This window comes from Protopterus annectens, chromosome 1.part2 (genome assembly GCF_019279795.1).
Source record: "Protopterus annectens isolate FY-2018-M chromosome 1.part2, PAN1.0, whole genome shotgun sequence".
NCBI classification, from domain to species: domain Eukaryota; kingdom Metazoa; phylum Chordata; order Ceratodontiformes; family Protopteridae; genus Protopterus; species Protopterus annectens.
In genome coordinates, this window is record NC_056727.1 from 918,106,835 (window position 1) to 918,133,224 (window position 26,390).

The 26,390-nt window shown below is 39.3% G+C and overlaps 1 protein-coding gene across 1 annotated transcript in view; it reads right to left on the reverse strand.

Moving 5' to 3' along the window:
- Positions 1-244: 244 nt before the first annotated feature.
- The window catches only part of MIXL1 (Mix paired-like homeobox), a 35,507-nt gene continuing 9,361 nt past the window's right edge, over positions 245-26,390 (reverse strand). The window contains exon 3 of the mRNA XM_044060209.1: positions 245-1,680. Coding sequence (XP_043916144.1) covers positions 769-1,680 — 912 coding nt within the window. The 3' untranslated portion in view covers positions 245-768. The remainder of the gene's footprint in view (positions 1,681-26,390) is intronic.

The window sequence follows — 26,390 nt, forward strand, 5'->3', positions numbered from 1 at the left end:
TTGCAGCAATCAAAATAAATAATCCACCTACATTAAATTTGGTATTATTTTATTATTCATAGATGTATGTTCCAGATTGAAAAACAATGTTGAGTCAGTATTTCCACTCCACATTTTATGTTAGTCACTAAATATTCTGAACTCTGAAGAATATATATATATATATATATATATATATATATATATATATGGAAATCCTGAAAGAAATGTTCCTTTACCACTTGATTGGCAAAGCTCTTACTCTCTTTTCTGCTGCTGTGCTTTTCCTTGACTTTCTGGAACTTCTTTCTCTTTCATTGCCCCTTTCTAGTCTTTGCCATGAACATTTATAAAATGAAGTGAGTTTAAAGTACTTGGGGAAAATAACCAAAGTTAAGAAAAGCAAGCATATTTTTGTCCCTGTTGTCAGTGCTGTAAAAAATAATGGGTCATGTAATCCTTAACTGATACCTCCAGTCTTTGTTTGGGTTGGATTCTAATCAGATGTAGCACAAAACAGGACTGTGACATTCACTTGTATAATCTAGGTTAAAATTTGAATGGCTTCATGTACTTATGATATATAACTGTAAACAGTAATAATTATGTGGCTCAGAAATACTTCTAGCCAATCAAACTGTTTGAATTTTCAACACATGCTGAAAAGTCACATGATGATTACAGCACAGTAACAAGCAAGTTTAAAAATGCAGTACTTTTTTAGACCTACAGTACAACATAGAGCTCCACAGGCATTTTATTTTACAGTCTTTCAACTGAACCTCTCTTTTAATTACTGCCAAATGTAGACATGCAAGCAGGGCCATCCTCCCAGTCAGAACCTGAGTCTGTGAAGCTCTCATTACTGTCCTCAGCTTCTGAAACTGGGGGAAATCTGCAGCTGCTGCCATCTCCACCCCCACCTCCACCACTGCTGCCACCGCCACCGCCACTACCACCACTGCCGCCACCACCACTGACTGAAGACTTTAGGGACTGCAGCTGATAAGGATGCTGCAGATCACACATCCCACCTTGGGCAGGTTGCTGGGGTACAGCTGGAATCACCACCTTCATTTCAGGCCCAATGGTGCGGTTTGGCGGGAAGCCATCAAAGTCAAACAGGAGATCTCCTGATTCAAAGGGCTTTCTGCTTTTCTGGTCGGTGCATGATTCCAGAACATCAGTGCCATTCTTGATATCAATGAGCTGAGCCACTGCCTTGTAATGCTGAAGATCCTTTGGTAAGGAGTTGCTTGATGAAATGTAGCTCTGTATGCTGCTGTCAGTAAACTGATGCTGGGTGGTGGAACCACCTGCAAGTGGTGGTGTGCCATAAAAAGATGCAGACACATTTGAAAAAGTGGACTTATGGCCTGTAGTCTCTTGTTGCTGCTGCAGTTGTTGCTGCTGCTGTTGTTGTTGCTGCTGCTGTTGTTGCTGCTGCAGTTGTTGCTGATGCTGTTGTTGTTGGTGCTGTTGCAGTTGTTGCTGCTGCTGTTGTTGCTGATGTTGCTGTTGTTGCTGCTGCCGGTACTGGTGCAGTTGTTGCTGCTGCTGTTGTTGCAGGCTGCTACTCTGAGAATGTGGGAATGGGTACAGTCCGCTGCTGCTGGAAAAACACTCTGGTCTGCTATGAGTGGTGCTGCAAGAGTTAACCTTCTGCCGACGTGATTTGGCTCTTCTGTTCTGGAACCAAACCTGAAAAAAAAAACACTATTAAAAAACTAGTGTATGCAGAATTACTCCCTAAGGAGGTTAAAACTCTGATGTGTCATGACCGCTGTACACCTGAGCACCTGAAAACCAAGCTTTAAAAAAAAATGTTCACAGCTGGGCAAGAGCACAGACAGATACATGCTTCCTGGACTGGAGATTAATGTGTCAAACATCTGGCATCAAAAAGGTGGTGAATTAAACCTATATAACCACTAATTCTGAGGAATATCAGTAACGCTCTTTACCAGTCCTGGTTTATGCCCCTTGAAGGAATTAATGAGTCATGTAGAGGGTATTGATGCATAGCAGAAGCCAGGTGGGTCATCTGGCTGGTCTTAGCTAAGAAAAAATGCATGCTAAAAGCAATTAAACAATATGGCCTTTCTCTCTCTTTTGAGTTAATGGCCTCCATTACCTGATGTGACGACACAAATTTCATGTCTTCTGGGACTGGAAGATCTAGAGGAATCCTAGGTTTAGACCCTTTATGATTGTCATATAGAACTCCTTTAAGTTCTGTTTTACCATTGGTCACTTTCAGACTAATACTTCTGCTCTGTGTCTTCCCATTATAATGAATTCAGAATTCCACACAGTAAAGTGACCATAACAGAAAATGTTTAAGGGATGACTTGCTACTTTCAGACAATAATGAAAGTCACCGAAAAAGGGATTTAATTTTATTCTGAAAAAACAAATTATCAGTGCAAAAGCAAGCTATCTATTTTTGAGACAAGATAACGCAATACTATGAATACGGGAATCAATAAACCCAAAAGGGAAAGAAGGTGGTTTAGGGGGTTTGACTGTGTTTTGGCTTTAATGTAGAAGCTGCTGACCTTTTTGCTGACACCCACTATATGTGAGGGGTTGTAGAAATGGGCAATGTTAACCTTCTATTAGCACCACATCAAACTGTCTTTCTCACTAACTACAGTGTCACCTAGTGATTTGATCTCCTAACTGCTGCCAAATACTCAGAAAGTTCAGCTGTGTGAGTGGCTTGAAAGTAGTCTTACCTGGAGAGTGTATGAACTAGAAAAATGAGGTGCTTGGTAGAAAGCATGGGACGGAAGAAGATTAAAAAGAAAAGGGAGTGGAATCCATGAATGATGATTCAAAATGCAAATGGATTTAAAAGGTCATAGATTCATATTTACTTTTCTAAATTTATAAATGTATATCGTCACAACTACATTTTTGGTTCCATTATGACAACAATCTAGAATACTGCTGATATACACAAAAATCAAAACATCTAAGTGAGTTTAGTTTATGAAAGCAAATATACTTTCTGGTTATACAGCTGTGCCAAATAACTGCAGATTCACAATTTTCTGTCACCTTTCACAATGTGTGTGTGTGTGTGTGTGTGTGTGTGTGTGTGTGTGTGTGTGCGTGCGTGCGTGCGTGTGTGTGTGTGTGTGTGTGTGTGTGTGTGTGTGTGTGTGTGTTCTGGGAGGAGACAGTAATAAATATTCCTTCAGGATACCAGAATAACAACAGCATTGTCTTCCGTCCCACAAACACAGACTGGTATATTTAACACCTTCTAAATGCATTTTTTTTAATTAGAATTTCATACAGTTTCGTATTCTGCAAAAAAAAGGTCCACTATAAGAAGTCAACACATAGCCAACTGATAGCAAACTGAATGAATTAAACTCACCAAACAACATACCTTTCATATATAAGGGTACAACAAACTTATTGCTGAAACTTCACATGTAGATGACTTTACTCCCACCATCCCCTTACTTCAAGGTGACCATTTTGTTACACAACCTAAACTGGGACACTTGAGGGCCGCTCCAGGAAGGCAGGTCTGAAATCCCATTCTCTCTGCCCTCATGGGTGTGGAGATAGAGCCGCCATGTCATCTTGCACCATGGCCGGCAGGTTGTCCTCCTGTCCTTTACCCGGCACTGTGGGGATGTCAGTCTGTGAACAGCACCACCCAGGAGGCAAGAGGCCACATGCCAGGAGGCTCAAAGCGATGGACATTCATTGGTACCTGGCACCGTGGGGAAGAGAGAATGATGTGTGCCACAAAATGTGCAGAGATGGGGGGACCCAGGGCCATCTCCTCTATGAGTTTGAAAGCCCTAGTTGCATGGCAATGGGGAGAATCAGTGTCACGGAAGTCTAGATGAGGGACTGTCTAAGGCTTTGTGGCCCAACAGAGCTCGGCGAGGCTGGGAAGAGGCCTTGAGAGTCTCCAAGAGCACACATGACACTGCATGACTTAGCAGCAGTCAGAAGATATGTAACCCTGGAAAAGAGCTCTCTCTCTCCTGGGTAGAAGTGGAAGTCTGAGGGTGTCCATCCCAATGGAAGTCTGGAAGAGACAGAGAGAGGTGGAAAGTGACTGGGACAGGACAGCTCCCACCTGGGTGAGGGTGTACGGGCCATGCCCCCTCTGGGATGGACATCTGGAAGGGGGACACAGGCAGATAGTGGCAGGGCTGGGTGAGCTTCTGCCTTGGTGAGGGGGGGTCAGGTAGAGCTCCCCACAACAGAGGTCCTTAAGGGAGTACTGGGGTGGACAGCAGCAAGGCCTGGAGAACTCCTGCCTGGGTGAGTGGGGTCAGGCACAGCCCCCCATGATGAAAGTCCTTAAGAGAGCGACTGGCAGACAGTGGTGGGGCCTGGAGAGCTCCTGCCTGTGTGAGCGGGATCAGACAGAGCTTCCCATGATGGAAGTCCTTCAGGAAGCACTGGGATAGATGGCAGAGGGGCCTGGAGAGCTCCTGCTGGGGTGAAGGCATCCATCTTCACCTGATAATCGACTGCATCCTTGAAAAATCTCCAAGTCCCCAGAGCAGCTATGGATGGGAAAGCAGAGGGACTCTGAAGCCTTCATGAGAGTGGATCTGCCCCTCAGCAGCCGAGGGGAGTTCCAGAGGGGCAGATGGGATTGGAGGGAAGCTCCCCTGAGGTGGTCCAAGGACATGAGCGATCCGGCACAATTTGGCAGCCTGCAGGAGACATGGAGGAGGCGGAGTCCTCTGACATGGGGGGGGGGGCATGGCCAGAGAAGGTCTCTTGGCCAGGTCAAAGTGGAGGCTTGTAGGGGTCTGCCCTGACAGAAGTCTGTAAGGGAGGTCCGGGAAGATGGGTGCGGAGCCTGGAGTGCTCCTGCTTAGGTGAATGGGGTCAGGCAGAGCTTCCCATGACAGAAGTCCTTGCAGGAGTGGCTGACAGATGGCAGTAGGGCCTGGAAGGCACCTGCCAGGGTGAAGACATCCAACCTTACCCCATACCCAATGGCATCCCCGAAAAATCGCAAAGTCCCCAAAGCTGCTCAGGATGGGAAAGTAGGGGGACTGGCCACCTTGCAAAGCCAGATCGCCATTCAGACTGAGCTGTCTAAACTGGGACATTTCTGTGTCCCAAAGGGAATGTTTGGGATTCTGGGACAGAGACTTCCAAACTGGAACTGTCCTAGAAAAACTGGGACCGTTGGTCATCTTGTCTTACTTACATAAACTATGTTCACAGCTGCACAACGGTGGGGAAAAGAGAAATATCAAACCAAAACAAGGCTACAGTGCTTATTCAACCACAACAGTACTCAAAAACCAATAAGCACTTAGGAAAAAGCCCACGAAGATCTCTGGATGCAGTAAAAATGTTTAATATTCACTCCACTTCATTAAAAATAAAACACTTGCAAATACGCCTTCGGGCCTCAGTACATACACATTAACGCTTTAACAAAGTAATGAACAGCATTTTTGTCTGCAAACAGACTTCTTCAGATGGAAAAGGCATACTAAGCAAAACACTCTATTTAAATACTAATTGCTTAATTAATAAAACATTCTCATTGGCAGGGCATTATGTAACCAGCATACTCTTAAAAACAGTCATATAAATAGTTTTAATCCATTCTAAAAAGCTAGAAAGCACAATAAATAAATAGCTACATATCTTCAAATGTCATTTGTAAATGTCTGTATTTAAATACATATATTTATATAAAATGTCACTCTAATACAGAAATACTAAAATCAACTACCTGAATGCAACATTAACTAAAGTAATCTACTAGCACCGTCTAGTGGCTAAATGATAAAACTCTTTCCACAGTCAGCACAGTAAAAGCACAGATAAACTCATTACTCCTAACAAAATATTTTCTTTATAAAATTACTAAAATTGTTAAAACTTAACACACATTATAAATACATCTCTATTTAAAAAAAAATTATGAAATACATACATATGTAGCAGGGTATACCAAGACAAAAACATTATAACTTTGCTGACCTTAATTTTAAGACTTGTTTTAAAGAAACCGAGTCATTAAGCCCAGGGGTCCTAATGGCTTCTAATGACAATTGCCAATCTAATTCTTTGTACTCAAGTCTAGCTTCCTATGGGTCATCCCTGATATCCTTGCACACTACTTCCAAAACATAAAAGAAAAACTTGGCATCTTGTCATTGTAAAGTATATCTACACAGAGCATTGTTTTTACAGTTATTCCTAATGTTATAATAATGCTCATACATTCTACTTTTTAATTTTCTCTCTGATTTTCCTACGTATAATGAGTCACATTTATTAAAGTAACTAAATACACTATCCCATTTGTTTCGCAATTTGCAAAACTCTTACTTACTATCAGTCTATCCCTATGTGTCTGTTTTGTTAATCCATACACATTGGGAACATCTTCCACATTTAAAACTGCCAAATTTATCTTTTCTACCCAATATTCCTTTATTCTTGTTTTGCTCTAGGATATTCTTAATACTTCTGCCTTTGGGGTAAGCACATTTAAAAAGTTTATTGAAAATAAAACCCAAATCTGATATGGCACTAAACCTAGCCCATTCCTTTTCTAATAGTACTTTTACTGCATTTGAGTCAGCATTATAGTCAGTCACAAAATTACTAATCAATTGGCCATTGTCCTTATTTAACATTTTTTGTTCATTCATGTCATTCCCAAGTGGGCCATCTCCCAAAATAGGCTTAAATTTCCCCTTTCTCCCTTCTCTAACTTCTTGTTCTACTTTCTTAATCAGATCAGCAGGGTAACCTCTTTCACAAAACACCTCAAATAATTTTCTACATTCTACCTCAAAATCTGTGTCATCTGATGTCATCCTGCTTCCTCTTGTATACTGACCTTTACTTATTCCTCTCTTCTGATAAAAGGGATGTGCACTATTAAATGTTAAGTAGGAATTGGTGAATGTCTCCTTTCTATAGACTTTCAAGTTAAAACTTCCTAACTGTTAAGTGATAAAGATGTCCAGGTATTCAAGTTTATTCATATCAATTTTGTGTGTAAACCTTAAAAATTGCATAGAATTTGAAAGATACTTAACAAATTCTAAAAATCTCTCCTCAGTATCTACCCATAAAAAACACACATTATCCAGATATCTTTCATACAATTTTCAACAGTCAGTATACTTGGAACTTAAGATGAATTTATCTTCCCAAAAAGAAAAAATAATGTTTGCATAAATGGGGGCACATCTGGCCCCCATTGCCACACCTTGCTGTTGTTGGAAGAATTCACCTTCATAATGAATTAAATTGTTTTTTAACACAATTTCCATAAGTGTTAAAATCAAATAAAACTTTATTGCTGAATTTACCATACTTCACTGGAGCTTCTTCAAACATTTTCATGCCTTCTGTATGACGAATAGAAGTAAATACGTCTACTATGTCCATTGTAATAAAAATCATTCCTTCCTTATACATACTCCCTTTTATGTTTCTTAAAAGGTCCCAAGAGTCCTTCACAACCCCCTGTCCACTCATTGCCATTTTCTTCAGTTTATAACCCAAAAACTTGGCCAAAGGGGCTGTAATTGACCCTTCGGAGGTAACTATTGGCTTCAATGGTGGGTTTTGTACATTTTTGTGGACTTTTGGGATACCAAATATGGTGGGAGTAATAGGTTTGTCTACATGTAAAAAGTTGTACAAGGTTTACATCAATAGTGCCTTCTAACAATAAATCATTCAATAATAATTCTACTTTTTTGCTCGCTATATTAATTTCATTTATGGAAACTCTTCTATATTTTAAAGTATCTTCCAACAAGTCCATTACCTTAGCCTCATATGTTAAACTATCCATGAGTATAGCACCCCCACCCTTACCCGGACTTATAACTCTTACTGTTTTATCCTGGCTTAGTTCTTTTAATAATAAATTATATTCTTTTAAAAGATTAAAGCCAATTTTGTGTTTATTTATTTCAGCCCTTATTTCTTTTTCCATTAGGGCCTCAGCATTTTTTACCTGAGGGTGTAAGGGTGGGTTAAAAGTGCTTCTCCTTTTTAATTCTACGTCCATGTTCAAATGTAATTCCTGTCCAAAGAAGAGTTCCAAGTTTTTCTTTCTAAGAAGCAACTTTAGATCAATAAGCACTTTACTGATGTTAGCTTTGTTCTTAGGTATAAACTTAAAACCTTTTGATAATAGCCTAAAGTAAGTCTCATTTACTCCTCTGTTACTGTAGTTGTATATTTTAAACCCTTTAAAACTACAGACACTAACATCTTGTTCTATACTACGGTTAGCTACTAAGAATTCTGTTTGTTCCGGTGTGACTATCTCCTGTCCCCCCCCCCGTATTGTAACTGTAATGTATTGAGGGGCGATTCTTTATCCTTTCCGACCTCCTTAAAGGGGGGAACTCTAAAGGGTTTTGTAAATCTTACATATACTCACTATTTTCTTCATGATAGCTTGTCCCATAGTCACTTGGTTCCCTTGCCTCAAACCTAGTACCTTTTGGCCTATTAAACTCTTTTGACTTAGGGTAGTGCGTTTTATTGTCATATTCCTTCAAGTCCCTGCCAGTCTTTTTACTTTCCCTTAAATAGGCATTTTTAATTTTAGCCTCCGTGTTTTTTAAAATATCAAGATATTTATTTTTCTCCTTCTCCACTGTAAACAGGACATTTATAATCTTATGGTTAACATCATCTAACTCCCCATATACTACTTCCATCTCCCTTTCATTTTCTCTAATAATGGCTTTGAGAATGTCAAAGCCACAATTATCAAATATTTGTACTAATTCTTTATGGAAGTCTGTCCCCTCTTTAACTTTATTTGGGTACTTGAAAATTGTTAAGCCCTTTGGTACAATTTTAAGCTTCAAGCATTCAGTTAAAATATGCAAAGTCTGGGTCCGGCGTCGGCTGTTCAGTCATGCTCCCTGACGTCAGAACGCCAAGAGTACAAAGCTGCCAGCCGACGCCATGTTCTCCAGTCTTTCTTGCCGTGCGGTGGAAGAAGTTCGCAAGTGCCGGTCAGCTGACTCCTGATATTTTTTCGTGCTTCATTCCGAAGACTTACTTCTTCTTCTAAAAGCTAAGTACCCCATTGAGGAAACTTTTTCTTGCTCCAGTCCGATGTCAGAAAAAAGTTAATTGTATTTCTTGTGGGAAGCAAATACCTCATAAGGATTTCCACTCTTACTGTACTCCTTGTTTAGGCCATGACCACGACGTAGCTAGTTGTCGGTTTTGTGCTAGATTTAACCAACGTACTATTAAGCGGAGGTACGATTTTGCTTTTCACTAATTTAGCAGGTGATTTAATTATAAAATGTTGTCAGACATGCTTCCGACTACCGGAGTTCACAAACGACGCAAGGATAAGGACAGGCCTCCGAGGTCCAACTCAGACGACGGTTTACAAGCAGAGCCAGCTTCAGGTTCGGCCATCGTCAGTGAGGCACTTTCGCAGCCCCTGTCATTGGCCATTTCAGAACCAACTGCCGAAACGGACTCCCACAAGGAGCCAACTAGGCCTTTGAGTACTCCAACTGCAGGACCTTCGGACAATGCTCCCTCAGATGGGTCCAGAGCCGCTGTGCAGGTACCGGCTTCCGAGGGGGTTTTCAGGCCTACACAGCTTCTGATAAAGGCAAAGCCAAAGACAAAGGCGAAGACTCCTTCTAAATCAAAGACACCAACCCAGGCCTCTTCTGATCCGGGACCCAAATCTCAGAAACAGCTGCTTAAAATGGCGGAGGACTTACTAACCATGATTAGGGGTTCACATCCCCCTCCAGACAAAAGGCCAAGGCAAGAAATGGATTATGAATCCTCTGACCAGGCATCTATTTCTTCAATGTCTTCCTCTGAACAGGAATATACTTTCCCTCCTTATGAGGATTCTGATGCTGAGGAATCCATTCCATCAGCTTCTCCCCCTGAGGATTTTTCTTTTGTGGAAACTTTACATGACATGAGGGAACATTTTCACTGGGAAGGACAGGAGTACTCTGAATCTAAGAGAAGGCTTATGGATTTCCTTCTTCTTCCCCAACATAGACCCCTGGCTATTCCTCCTGTTTTGGATATTGTGGATGATGCTTTTTCTGAGGCTAATTTAACTCCTGATTCCTTTCCTCCAGCCCCTGCTAAGCCTGACAGATATTACAGGGTCCCTGACTCCCACCAGTTCCTTTACAAAAATCCTGCTGCTGATCCAGAAACCATTTCTCAGGGTCATAAGGGTGTTAAGGCCACCTCTGCTAAAAACCCTATTCCGTCAGATAAGGATTCTAGAGCTTTGGAGAGATGGGGCAAAAAAGTGTACAATTCTGCTACTTTATCTACTAGGGCTTTAAATTGTCAATTTCATATGCTAAAATATCAGCAATTTCTGCTGTCTGTTATGAAACAAAAGCTGGGTACCATTACTGCATGTGCAGATAATAAGGAATTACATGATTTGATGCCTGCTACTGAGCAAGTGGGGAAGCATGGCTTACACTGTGGTTTTGATGCCTTGGAGGCTTCATGCAGGGTGGCTGCCACTGGCACAGTCATTAGTAGGCATGCTTGGTTAAAGGAACAAAACTTACCTGATCAAGTGAAAGCAAAGTTACTGGATGCTCCTGTTCAGCATAATGTTTTGTTTGGGTCTAAGGCTGAAGAGGTGATAAAGAAAATGGAGGATAAGGCAAAATCCATGCAAAACAGTTAAGGATTTCTTACAAGTTCAGCCCCCAAGATTTAGCAGAAATTGGCCAACTAAAAATTGGTCCTTTCCCAGCTCGAATAGGCCTCAGAGGGGTAGATATAGGCGCTCCAGAGGGAGGGCCCAAGCACAGACCTCTTACAGACCTAGACAGTGGAGTGCTTCCACCCCCAGGGGTGGAGAGGACAGATCTCAATCTTACAGAAAACAGGCTCAATGACTCCCCCTTCATTGGCTCCAGGAACTTCTCTCCTGGAAGCCCCTCTAGGAGGAAAACTCTCTTTTTTTCAACAAAATTGGACTTACATAACCCAAGACAAGTGGGTTCTGGATGTAGTTTCAAGAGATTACAAATTCCACTTTCATACCTTGCCAAGACCAAACGGATGGCCAGACCTACCAAAACACCAATGGGCAGAGGCATTAAACCAGGTGGAATCCCTCATGGCTATGAGGGCCATAGAACTGGTTCCACAATCAGAGATGGGGCAAGGCTTTTACTCAAGGCTCTTTCTAGTTCCCAGAAAACAAAATTCATGGAGACCCATCCTGGATCTGTCAGTCTTAAATACTTTCCTGGAGATACCAAAGTTCAAGATGCTTACTCTGCAGCAGCTCCTGCCAATGTTGACCAAAAATGCATGGATGGTGACATTGGATTTAAAGGAGGCTTACCTACACATCCCTATCAGACAGGAGTGCAGAAAATACCTCAGGTTCAAGGCCGGCTCGAAACATTGCCAATTCTCTGCGCTGCCCTTTGGCTTGTCTACTGCACCCAGGGTCTTCACCAAGTGCCTGGCACCAATAGTAGCTTATTGCAGACTCAAGGGAATTCAAATTTACCCTTATCTGGACGATTGCCTTATTCAAGCAGACAGCAAGGATGTCTTACTCCAGCACCTGGAATTTGTTCAGAATCTACTCAAGTACCTAGGATTCACTGTGAACATAAAAAAGTCACATTTGACACCCACACAACAGATAACTTTTCTGGGTGCTCTTCTAAACACAACAACTCAGATGGCATTCCTGACATCCGCAAAAACAACTACAGCTGGCTTCAACTTTCAAAACCTTGGTGTTAATGTCTCAGCTAACTGCAAGGAAATTCCTGCACGCTTTGGGTTACATGGCCTCCTGCATCCTTCTCATACCAAATGCAAGACTACATATGAGAAAAATACAATGGTACCTAAAAAGTGTATGGTCCCAGCATTGCCACAGTCTAGACACACAGATTGCTGTCTTGCCTTGCCTACAAAAGGAATTCCATTGGTGGACCATGGCATGTCTTCACAACAAAGGGAAAGCCTTCAGTCTGCCTCCAGCCAGCCAAGTGTTAACCACGGACGCCTCGGATTACGCATGGGGAGCCCACTTGCAGGGGAAAGGCCTGCAAGGTTTTTGGACAGATGATCAGAACCACCAACATATCAATTTAAAAGATATGTTAGCTGTACAGAATGCCCTCTTGGCTTTCAGGGATTTTCTACAGCCAGGACAACTACTGATATGGACAGACAACACCACAGTTATGTGGTACATAAACAAGCAAGGGGGTTCACACTCCTAACCCTTTTGCAGACTAGCCATGACTCTGGAACACAGCTCTAGCTTGCAAAGTGGATCTACAAGCTCAGTTCCTGCCAGGGAAACAAAATATTCTGGCAGACAGCCTGAGCAGGAACCTGTCAGACCCACACGAGTGGATGCTAGATACCCAAATATTCAAGATGATTACAGAAGCCTGGGGCTGCCCGGACATAGATCTATTTGCATCCCCCCTCAACCACCAGTTACAGGTTTTTTTGCACAAGGACTTTTCACAAACTAGCATGGATGGTGGATGCTCTCTCATTCAGTTGGAGGAACCTCTCGGGGTATGCCTTTCCTCCACTACCTCTTCTTCCACGGGTGTTATTAAAGATCAAGCAGGACAAACACAAGATGATTTTACTGGCCCCAAATTGGCCTCGTCAATTTTGGTACTCAACATTGATGAATCTATCCCAGGAGCCTCCTTGGATTCTACCTCAGATTCCAAATCTTTTGTCCCAACACCAGGGCCAGGTTCTGCACTCTCATATCAAAACTCTCAGCCAGGCAGCCTGGCGTATTCAAGGTCTATGGTTAATCCTACCCTTCCCAAACAAGTCATGGATGTCATCTTAGAAGCCAGATGGCCTAGCACTAGAAAATCTTATGCAGGTAAATGGAAGAGATTTTGCACATGGATGCATGCTCAGGATTCAGATCCTCTCATTCCTAATATCACATTGATTTTACATTACCTGACAGACATGCTACATAAGGGTTTATCCTTCTCCTCCATAAAAATACATGCCTCAGCTATCTCTGCACATTACAATACAGATCCTCCAATCTTTTTGCATCCACTTCTGAAACAATATCTCAGAGGAGCAAAGAATTTAAGGCCCCCTAGGACACCACCCATACCTGCCTGGGACCTCAGCTATGTTCTGGAAAAACTCAATCTGCCTCCTTTTGAGCCTGCTGCCACATCTGATATTAAGTATTTATCATGGAAGACAGCTATCCTGCTGGCTTTGACTTCAGCTAGGAGAGTCTCAGAGTTACAAGCACTCATGGCTGTGGAACCTTATATTATTTTTAATCAAGATAGGGTTTCTTTAAGGACTAATACTACTTTCATGCCTAAAGTGGTTTCCAAAGTGGCTTTAAATCAAACTATTCACCTGCCAACTTTTTTCACTAATCCACAAAATAAAGGGGAAAGGATCTTGCATTCCTTGGATGTACACAGGCAACTTCGTTTTTACCTGGACAGAACCAAGGATATCAGGAAAACAGAGCAACTGTTTGTTTCTTATGCAACAAATTCCCAAGGCAAAGCTATTTCAAAACAGACCATTTCTAAATGGATTGCTCATGAAATCAGATTTTGTTACTCTCATCATGGAAAGCAAATCCCAGGAAAAATTAGGACTCACTCTACCAGAGCTGCTGCTACTTCAGCTGCCTTTCTCAGGGGAGTACCTACCAAATATATTTTGGAAGCTGCAACTTGGAGTTCAGTGCATACTTTCTCTAAGCACTATAATCTCCCTCTTTACTCTAAGTCTAGGGCAGGCTTTGCTTCTGCAGTCTTGCAGGGCCTTCTAGCCACCCCTTCTACTCTATAACCACCACCCTTTATCTCAGCTTTGGGATTCAACCCTACAGTGATGACTGCAACAGTGAATCACGATGAACATAGTACAGTTGTGTACACTTACCATAAATGTAGATGTTTGAGTGTCTTCACTGTTGCAGTCTGGGTTACCCACCCTCCTGTCCCCTCTTATACTTCCATTAGTGTGGTTTTCCTACTTCATCCTTCTTCTGAGGTGTATTTGCTACAGGGTATGGGGTTTGTTGTATGTTACATTTTTGTTTTACTATTAGCCTTCACTTTTGGCCACCTGACATCTGGGGCAAGAAAAACTGGAGAACATGGCGTCGGCTGGCAGCTTTGTACTCCTGGCGCTCTGACGTCAGGGAGCATGACTGAACAGCCGACGCCAGACCCAGACTTTGGGATTCTGGCCGACCGAGGGCTGCCTGCCGGCAGGAAGAACCCTACAGTGATGACTGCAACAGTGAAGACACTCAAACATCTACATTTATGGTAAGTGTACACAACTGTACTTTGTTCTGAACTCTATTACTGGCCATTTCCACTTCATTCTCCTCAAAAATGGCTGGAGAGCTTCCTATCACCATTGCTTGCTTTCCAAAGCACTGATGTACTGTGTAAATGTGGGAACGGAAGTCCCATACACATACGCAATACATCAACAAAGCCTCAGAACTGAGAAACAATGCAGAAGAAGACCATGGCACCATTATACAAAGACATTATTTAAGAAAAGTAAGTACTTTTTTTCTTACATAATGTCATTATATAATAGCAATAACCGACTCTGTCATGAGGTATATTGAAGATTTACCCACGATTGGAGTGGTTTAATCACGAGTCCTGGTCCAGGCATATGGTGGTTAGGCACCAAAAATACTCTACAGCAACACATACAAAAATCATAAATACAAGTTAGTGCATACATCAGGCAAAACAAACATTTTTAACACATAAATGTGGGAAATTAAGACATGGAACGTTAAAGGACTCCAAAATAAAGAAAAAAAGGAAATTGTTTCTGCACCTTACCTTGAAATCCAAAGCCAATCTTATATTGATACAAGAAATGCATTTAACTACAGAGCAATGGTCAGATATTGGTAAAAAGAAGTGAATAAGACAAATTATAGCATCAGAGGGTATGACTAACAGTGTTGGTGTAGCAATAATAATCAAAAATCAAATTCAAGATAAAATACTTGAAACTAAGAGTGATAAAGGGGGAAGGTGGTGTTATGTAACTTTCACCAACCCAGTATTACCAAATCCCATAATGGTGCTTAATATATACGCACCCTGTAACAACCAACATCACATTATTATGTCACTTTACCTAATCTTAAACCAAATTAAAGATCATTATATAATAATTGGAGGTGACTGGAACACATATCAAAACCCAGAAAAGGACAAATCTAACCCGACCAAATCTCATAATAAACAAGCTACAAAAGCTCTAAATGAATTTAAACAAGATTTTAAATTGTATGACCCCTTCAAGTATGGGAATAATGACAATACAACCGGGAAGTTCACATTCTATTCCCAATGCCACAAAATGTGATCGAGAACAGACTACTTTTTAATCTCAGACATACTTATAAACATAGATCCCTCAATAGTCATACACACCAGATTTTTCTCGGACCACTCCAACACTGAATATCAACTGGGACAAAAGATGGTACCTAGCAGATAAAGGTCACAACTGGTCATTAAATCCTAATCTGATTACCAAAACAGATATAATAAAAAAAATTGAGGACATATTAAAAACATCCCTTGTAAATGTCCCCACCTCACAAGTCCCAATGGACACAGAATGGGCGGCGGCCAAAGCACAAATCAGGGGACTACTCATCAAAAAAGCAGCATATTATAAAAAAATACAACTAAAAGAGGAACACACCTTGAAAGAGAAGATAGAACAACATGAAAGAGAATTACTAAATAACGCTAATAATCAAATGGAAGTTGATCTCCTAAAAACCCAAAGAGACCTGTATATATTAGAGAACACTTTTTGTGAGGCAAGAATGTTAGCCAATTATGCAGAAGAAGCATAAATTCCCTCCAGAGCTTTGACCAGAATTATTTCACAACCAAAAAAACACCTCAAATATAGTAGAAATAAATTGCAGGGACAAAAACTATATAAGAAATTAAGAAATTATCAAAGTATTCGAGCAAATATATTCTCAAATATATGGAGAACAGACATTACAAGCTTCTAGGGAAGAAAGGACTCTTTTTCTTCAAAAATTAAAATTTCCTAACCTAAACTTAGAGCAACAAAAAAAAATTAATGGAACATATTTCTATTAATGAGATAATCACAACAATTAAGCATCTGAAATTACACAAGGCCCCCGGACTGGATGGACTTACTTCAGAGTTTTAGAAATCTTTCACACCCCTTATTGCTAAAGTACTATATCATGTGCTGAACTATATAATACATAATAACATAAATGATATTCACTTTAACGCCTCCAAAACTATTTTCATATTAAAAGAACATGCAGATCCCAAAAACCCAGACAGTTATAGACCTATCTCCCTTTTAAATATAGATACAAAGATCCTAACTTCAATACTCGCAAACAAATTAAAAAACCTAACAGATAAAATCATTTCTCCAGTACAATCCGGGTTCACACCACATAGATAGACCACTGATAACACACTAACATTGGATGCATTGATATCTTTTGCAAATCAGAAGAACATTAACATTTACGCAATGGTAGTAGATGCCCACAAGGCATTTGATAGGGTCAACCTAGAATTCGTACTTCAAACATTACCTTATTCTGACATACCTAACAACTTTGTACAGATTATTCAAATTCTCTATAAGTATCCCTATACATCTCTTTACATAAATAAAACATGGTCAAATAGAATTTTGATAAAAAATGGAACAAGGCAAGGATGCCAACTATTGCCTTTTCTATTTGACTTATACTTAGAACCACTGTTTTTATATATTAAACAAAATGCTTATCATAATCCCCCCTCGATACATAACCTCAAAATATATCTTTCTGCTTTCGCAGACGATTTAAATATGTATTTCACTACACCAAACTCCAATATGACAAAAATAATAAACTCACTTGAACAATTGTCCTATATGTCTAATTACAAACTAAACCTTAATAAAACTAATATCTTCCCTTTGAGGCCAAACAGGCTTATTTCATTGATACCACTTTTAGACACCATAAAGATCGACTCGTGTTTCTGAATTTGGTAATTTCGAATTACCAAAATGTCAGAAATGGTAACCATGGAATCGACATTTGAACACTGGAAATTCCAATGTCAGAAGTCTGTGTTACCAGTAACATTTTTGCAGGGAGGCAAGCCCCCCCCTGCACCCCCCACACCTCCTGCATATTATATATACTAACTCTGACACTGCACTACAGTGAGGAAAAGGGAACATTTCCCGATCAGCACAGTACCGTGATCTCAGTTCAAAATGTCGACTTCACATTAGCAAATGTGCATTTACTTTCGCTAATATGCCATTGTATATTTTCAGTTCGACATTATGGGTGTTGGTAAAACACACATTCGAATGACCTGTTTTTGTCGAACTGCATTTCCATATTTTGACAGTAAACCATATATATATATATATATATATATATATATATATATATATATATATATCTATATACAGAGATAGAGATTTTCTTTCTTTTTAACAATTATTCACCCTAGCATTATTCTGGATGTATTCCATCCATCCATCCATCCATCCACCCATTCATCCACAACCCCTTCCCATTTTTGCACATGGGGTCAGGGTATCACTTCAACAGTGACAATCATCTAGAGTCAAATTTTTACCACTGAGTGACTAGCCCTGCCACAGATTCTATTCTGCAAGCATTACTCCCAGAAATTCAATTTATTTCTATGTAATTTGCACCTTCCCTTTTCTAAAGATCTAATCTTCAGTTATCTTATCTCCTTGAAAATATTCAGTACTTGATCTACAGTTGGTTTAGATTCTGATTTCCATTTTTTAGCAATTACTTTTCGGGCAGTCAATAGTACTAAACTTAGTAAGGCCTTACTGTTTATAAGCAATTCAAACCCTGAGTCCCTGCTCAAAAGAATAATTTACTTATTTACAACCATTTGCTCTCCCAAAATTTCTGACATAGTACTTTGTAGGGAATGATTAAAATCTGCCAATGAATTACACTTGTTCTCAGTTATCTCTCTCTTTTCCAACACAACTCCTGCATTTGCAATCTACCTGAAGAAAAAGTATCTGAAGTCTGCATAAAATATAAAACTACCTATGCAAACACTTCCAAGCAAAAATCCTAAATCTCCTGGACTTTGTTGCATACGTGGGTACCATAAAAATATTGTCCCATTGTTCCTTTGTAAAATACCTTTCAAGTCTCTCTTCCTGGTCATTTCTGACCTCTTCCGAATACTTCTTAGAGTTATCATGAGGTATTTTATATGCCCATCTAATTATCCCTTTTTAACATCAGCTTCTGTTTTAGACTTGACTAAAAACTCTACCAAAGCTGTTTTTCACTTAGCACTCCCCTATTATTTTCTCTTTGGCTATACTCTGGATATCAGTCCCTGGTCAGTGAGGCAGTCTGTAACCTGCAGTTTAAACTTCTGATTAGTATTATCCAACATTATTACCTTTCTCTCTCTAGTTATTTGCTCCCAATACATTGGTTATTTTGCCAGTTTTCCTTAGAAAATTCCAGCCCACTCTAGTCTATTTTTAATATCCCTACTTGTAGGTCATCCCTATTAACAAAACTTTCCTTTCTCTATTCCCATACTGATTTAGCACTTACAACACTTTGTAAAACTTTATGAATATCATATTCTGTATGGTTGTTGTCATTCTTATGGATTTGCATCCAAAATCCTACCCTCTCCTTATTTCTTAAACTCCCTCACCCTGTTTCAACATCATCCCTTTTCACTTTCATTTATAACCTTCTGCTTGCATTATGTATATGAGCCTTAACTGTGTAGCTCTAAAGTAGCTGTTCAAATCAGGTTATCCTAAACCATCTCTTTCTGTGGGGAGGACTGACTTGTCCTACTAACTTTTGCCTTCTTCCCCTTCCAAACAAATTCTTCTAACTCTTTATTGATTACAGCACAAAACTTCTGTGGTTGATAAAAATATGCCTGACCTGTATATAAAACTAAAGGTACTAAAACATTTTCACTGCTTGTACATTACTATCTATAACCATAATCAAGAGCTTCCAGTTACTCAGTTTTATATTATCTTTTATCTACTTTCCCACATACCTTTAGCTGACGTAACCAAATCATTCTTAATCCATACAAATAAATACTTCACCCTATTATATCACCATAAAATGGGTATTGCTGAACCAATTCATGTGTGGCTACATAGTTTATATCTGTAGCCTTTGTTTTATATTCATGAGTTCTATATCCCAAACAGACTTGAACCTGTCTCAGAATATTCCACAACATTGAAATGTCATTTTTCTGGATTTATCAAATACAAGATAATACCATCTGCAAATAAAGCTAACTTTTCTTGATTACCATAACAGTTATATCCTTGAATTTGTGAGTTTCTGATTTTCATTGCCAATGGTTCTAAATATAAAGCAAATAAACAGGAAAGAGGACACCCCTGCCTGGTTCCCCTTTACAAACACAGCTTGTTGCTGAGAAATCCTCCCACCGCAAGTTTTGTCTACAACCCTTCATGTATCCTCCTAGTTAACCCTATTATTTTATCAGGGAATGCAAATTCTTCCATTGCCCAACTCATAAAATCCTAGCTTTCTCTATTGAATGCTATCTCTTCATTAAGATCCACCAAAAACAGCAGTATTTTCTTACATTCGCTTCCTTCTGGATCATCATTGTTCTATTAATGTTGTCAATTGTTTGCCTCCCTTCCACAAAACCAAACTGATCTATATCTTTCAATTTTGCAATGCTTTTGCCATTCTCTTAGCTACTATAGACATAAACACTTTATAATCATTGTTTAAAACTGAAATAAGTCTATATGAAGTTGGGTTTTGAAGGGTCTTTATCCTCTTTGGGTAATACAGATACCAGTTTCAGCAAATCTAAGATTTAATTTAAAAAAGAAGAAACCTGTAAATAATTTTAACACTTGCAGTGTGTTTCTGTGGTTGTTTAACATAATACTTGACATTTCTTTAAAATTGCCATTCACATTGAAAAGTAACCAATGTTCTCAACCTTCTGCCTTCTTCTGGAATTAGGGAAAAGGGCCTCAGAAGTTACACTTTTAAAACACTGGTGATTATAACTTAGAAAGTCAGTAGAAAAACAATATGTAAATTAACATGTATTTTCAGAAGTAAAATAATTATGCAACTGTAATGATTACTGGCATTTATTGAATGTAATTCATTACCTTTTTTCAAAATAAATAAATAAATCCAGTTTTGGGAATGACAGAGAAAGTTTCTGAGCCCAAATTAGGGACATCTCTAAAAATTAGAGAGAAAGTTATGAGGTATGTAAGAAACAAATGAACACAGGAAGTGGGCAATGCCACACTTACACCATGCGAGTTTTAAGGAGTATTAGCCTTAATCTCTTTTTTTAAGTTACAAAAATGGCACTAATCTTATTCTGGATGTCCGGGAGACAAGATCATGTATAAAAAGCCAATCCTAGCCGTCTGAGAATTGTCACAATGCTACAAAGCATTGCAGTTAACTGGTTTTGCAAAAGCAAATCACACTTTGTATCCTTACGAAAATTTACTCTTTGGATTCTGCATAGCAACGATTTCTAAACAGGTAGGACTAGTCAGAAATTGTTACCAGTTGTAGTCTGAGGGGTAAATACTTGTAAACATTACTGGTAGTGATATCTAAGTGGGTAAGATTGAGTAAACTTTGTCAGTGTGATGTGAAAGTCTGTGGAGAGTGAATTTTGTAGGTCAGTACAAAAGTCGAACCCTTAAGTCATAATTAGGTGAAAGGGATGCACTGCCATTTAACAGGAAAGAAACCAACTTCAAAAGTGTGTTAGAATGCAAACTACCAATCTCTGGACTGAATACTGAGAAACAAATAGTTCAATTAACTGTATTACTGTTTTGATGTTGGAACACCATGTCTTAAACTGAAGTTCCTTTCCTGGTTGGAACCACCTGCTCTGCTAGATTACTCTCACCTTAAACTGCCCACGACATCCTCTATATCTTAGAAAAATATCCTACTACCAGCTTGTTATTAAATTGGTACACACTCCACAGAGAATTGTGTTCATTAAACTGACACATTGTATTCGCTCCAAAGTGTGCAAATAATAATGGGGGCTGTCTGTACACTTTATACATTGCTTTGGAAGTCAATTCCAGCAAGGACTGGAAATAAATCATCCCACCTATGATATAAAAACTCATTAAAACATACCTAAGAACTAAATTGTCCTAAGTCCACTTCTTCTATGGGCAAATCAAAAATATATTTATTTATTTATTTAACATTTGTTTATTTAACATTTGTTTACTGGGAAAGTCCAACTTGGAACAAAGCCAATTTTCAGCGGAGGCCTGGGGAGAAATGCTCAAGACGCATGTCTTTGTAACAAATATATGTTCTATATAACAAAAAACAATCTTCATACCTCTTCTCTTAAAATCCCCTGGATATGTCTCAAGTGAGTATGAAACTGTCTGGATACAATATCCTCTATGCTTATGACTAGTGTCAATTCTCCTACAGCTGCCATCATCCATGGAAGCCTTTCTTCTGTATCACAGACAGACAAGAAAAAGTAGGAGATAGAAAAGGCATACCAGCCTAAGAAGGAATACTGGTAAAGTAACAAAAAGTCTAACAGAGCAGCTGTGATACTAAGGAAATGATTCTTTTGAGTTGGGAGACATGACCTGAATTGTTTAGACATTATACATTTTTTTATTACATTTAATTCTATAGGCTGCCAAAAAAGCAATTACTGAACATTGGAAATCAAAATGTAAACCAACTTTAAGTACTAGATATTGTAAAAGAGATAAAAGAACTGGAAATGGTATCTTTTAAAAAAGAGAATTAGCAAAATATGTACAAATAAGTAGAATTTGTGAGAACAATACACACAGAGTAATGTTCAGGAGGAGGAGTAAGGTCTAAGGGAAGGCAGGGATTGGGTGATTTGTGTAATGTTGAACTGAAAGACCACTGTTATAAGAAAGAAATCAGATATGTGATGTATAGTATATGTAAATGAAAAAAATTAATATGGTTTGTTTCCGTTTCTATTAATGTATGTATGCCTATGTCTTAAGGTTTAATTTAACAAAGGTGTTTAAAAACAGAGACAGAGACAGAACAGTTGCAATAAGAGAAAACAAGGCATCAAAGGCACTGTACCAATTCTGGAAAGTGGTTCAGCAGATGGCACATAGAAACTCTGTCAGGTTACAAGGCAAATGATCAGATGCCCTTCATAAGGGATGCCAGCAACAAACTGCTCACCAGCCTACAGGGCATCAAAGGCAGATGGAGGGAATACTTCCAGCAGCTTCTGAATGAAAAAAAAAAACACAGAAGCTGTACTGCCCCAGACACAGCCTACAGTGAAAGAGTCAAATAAGGTATGAGAGTGGCACTAAATCAAGTGAGATGGTGACAAAACACTCTGACCCCATGTAGAAAATGGGAATAAGTAGGTTGATGATTGGTTAGGTAGAAAGATTTTTCTAATGACTATAGATATATGGTGGTTGAACAAGAGTTCAACAACTGCAAAACTGCCAAAGTCTCTAATAGCTGTGCTGACAATACTCTCAAAGAATGTAACAAACTTACTTGACGTGCACATAGTTTTATAAAATCTAGAAAGAAAAATCTGATGAAAATGATTTTGATTAGTCTAGTAAGATCCCCCTAATAGGAAAACTTTCCAGAGTAAACTTGAGGCAGTACAAAGAAAATTTACTAAATTAACTTATTTACATCTACCCAAAGTCAGTTAATTAGGTGCAATATTCCTGACAGATTACAAGTGAACCTGAAGCGTTGCTGTAAATCTGCAGAACCAGAAGAGGGGATGTCATTTCCAAAGATGTGTCTGGAATGTTTTCCCCCGGGCCTCCGCTGAAAATGAGCTCTGTCCCAGTTAGACTTTTCCGGTAAACAAATGAAATAAATAAATGTAGGGTGCAAGATCAGAATGCTGATATTCTTGACATAACTACCAGGGTTAGAAATCTGAAGATTGAACACAAGACTCCGAGCAAGGTTCGTGAAAGACACATGGAACAAACAAAAGTTAATTGCTGGGAAGCAAACAACAGACTAAAAGAATACGACCAAGCAAATGTTCCCATTCTGAACTTCAGAACTCAGGCAGCAATATGATGCTAGTGACCAGAAGGAAGTGTCTCATTCTGAACTTCAGTACACAGGTATTGTGGAATGTGATGTTGGAAAAAAAACACAATTTGTCAGTGCTACCAAGTCAGCTATAATAAATACATCAGAAAAAAGAAAAGTTTGCAAATAATACTGTTAAGTGCCAAAGAACCTGATGACTATCACAGAAAACAGACCACATGGATAGCAGTCCAGGAGCTATGAGAAAAAAAAACTGATGTTGTAAAAAACAGAATTCCCATATACTAAAGAAGACTAATGTATGTAGGTCCATTCTAAGGTAATAAGTAAGTCATGTTATATCCAGGCATATGAAGCTGAGAGGGTGGAAAACACTGGTCTGACACCCTAGCAATAACTTTTTTGCAAAACAGAAATTCAAAATTAAAAAAAAAAAACTCTCCACAGCACAGAGACAGAGTAAGACAAGCTGGGTACACAGTCTTAGCAGTTTACCATGTTTGTCCCTACAAAAAAAGAGCGAGAGAGAGAGAGAGAGAGAGAGAGAGAGAGAGACATATAATGAAATCATGACAGCTGTCTGTATAGCCTTTGCCAGTTGTATCAGTTAGCCATATCAAGAGTTCTGAGAGTATGACTAAAAAAAGAGTCTGTTTTAATGTCTACACTGGGAAACAGCCTGCATAAATATGTGAAAGCCAAGGACCTGAACATGCAGCACAGAAGCCTGGGTAGTTAAGAGTCAGATCAGAAGAAGAAAGTGAAGCACCGGATATGTAGCTCTTTAAAAGCAATACAGATCCAGCTGCCGAGTGTGAAAAACAAATGCCCGAACATGCACTCACAGGATGGAAGATCAACATTCAGACCTGAGACCATGAAGGCCACATAAAACTGAATTATGAAAGCTTTTGTTTCTCGACTGTGGTTCAGCTGACAATAAGAAAACAAAAGTAAGAACTACAGTGGAACCCATTATGGACAATGCAAATATGTTTTGGTGAGAAACATGTGAACAAGGTCAAAACAGGCAAAGTGGGAGACAATGCCAAGACATCAGCAGTGCCTTTACCTACCACTGAGGAACTACTATTGAAAGCAGTTAGACATACTGAGTGGGCTGCTGGCTATCAACAGTCCCATATGCAAAAAGGTAATTTTGGTAATAATTAGTTACGCTGCTTTGTACCATGAAGGTGTAGCATTATATTCTACTGAAGCAGAAAATGTGTCTGACACAATACTGGGAATATTCAGCAGGGTAGAGTTTACAAAGCAAATTTTAATATACAGAAGTGCCAACATTTTGGAACATTTGGGAGGTTGAAAACTTCCTGTCATACATAATAAAAGTGCTTTGCAATCAGTGGGTGAGACAGACTCTGAATTTAATTAGATGTGTTGGAATATGAAAGTGATTCATATGGAAAAGATGTAGCAGAATGTGGTGTTCATAATGACAGGTAAATGCCTACAGAAGTCTGAGAAATGGCATAAAAGTACTTAGCAGAGCCTAATAAGTAGAAAAGGTTTGGTATGAACCCAAGGATAGAGCCTAGACATGCACTATTAGCACATGATATTACTCCCTGCTTAAATGTGTATCTGTAAACATATAAATATGTTTAAATCTTAATACAGCAAAGACATTTCTTAGAGCATGCACACACACACACATATATATATACATATATATATATATATATATAGATATATATATATATATATATATATATATATATATATATATATATATATATATATACATACACATGGGTCCCCTGCATTTTACCAAATGTGCATTTGTCTGACAAATGCAGGGATATGATACAATGTCGCCAGTACACAGGTGGCCGAACAATGGATATGTTGAAGGTATGGAATGTCAATGCAGGTAAGTGGGGTTGGGGAATGAGAGTGTGTGTGTGTGTGTGTGTGTGTGTGTGTGTGTGTGTGTGTGTGTATGTGAGTTAGGGTTAGGGCCAGGGATGAGTGAAGGGTGGGTGTTGTGTATTTGTGTGCGAGTTTGTGAATTTTAGGGTACGGGTTAGGTTAGGGGAGAGATGTAGTGTTGTTTGTGTGTGTTTGTGAAAGTTTGCATTTCTGTGTCTGTCTGGTGTAGTGTCAATGTTATGGGAAGGTTTTAACATTAAAGTGTAGCACTAGGGTTGGGGGAACAGGCAGCATTATGGATAGGGTTAGCATCGATTACTGAAGTGGTGCAGGAGGGCAGAGCCCCCCCACCCTCTTTAGAAATGGGTGCTAACCCTAACCTTAATACTGCCCCTTTCCCCAACCCTAACCCTATACCTTAGCATTATTAAAATCTTTCTGTAACACTGCCAGTATTCAGACAAATTTGAGGCTTGTGTTATGGGAGTGGTGGGATTTATTTTTAATACCGGGAAAGGAATCACTTTTCCTCTCTCGATATTATTGTTTCTGGTTTTATTTGTGTTCGCTATTGTGTACGATTGAACTTATTCTGTCAGTGTTCTACATTCAACATTAGGGTGGTTCAGTCATACACGACAGACCCATATATAGATATATATGTATACATTTTAGAATACATATAGTTTTGAGAAGATACTGCACCTTCAGTAAAACTATTTGTGTTTACTGAGAAACTTCTATAGATAGCAGTCCTTACATATGATCTACTTAGAAAGGTGCAAGATTACTCACCAGCCTTTGCAAGACAAAATATATATTGTACGTAATGTACACAGTAAAGCATAGTCTAGTCATCATCATCTTTCGGCTTTTCCCATTAGGGGTCGCCACAGCGGATCATCTCTTTTCATTTTTTCCTATCCTCTGCATCTTGCTCTGTCACACCAACTGCCTGAATGTCCTCTCTCACCACGTCCATAAACCTTATCTTAGGCCTTCCTCTTTTCCTCTTACCTGGCAGCTCCATCCTAAGCATCTTTTTCCCAATATACCCATCATCCCTCCTCAGCACATGTCCAAACCAACGCAATCTCGTCTCTCTTGCTTTGTCTCCAAACTGTCCAACATGAGCTGACCCTCTAATATACTGATTCCTAATCCTATCCATCCTAGTCACACCAAGTGCAAATCTTAACATCTTTAACTCTGCCACATCCAGCTCTGACTCCTGCCTTTTTGTCAATGCCACTGTCTCCAACCCATATAACATAGCTGGTCTCAC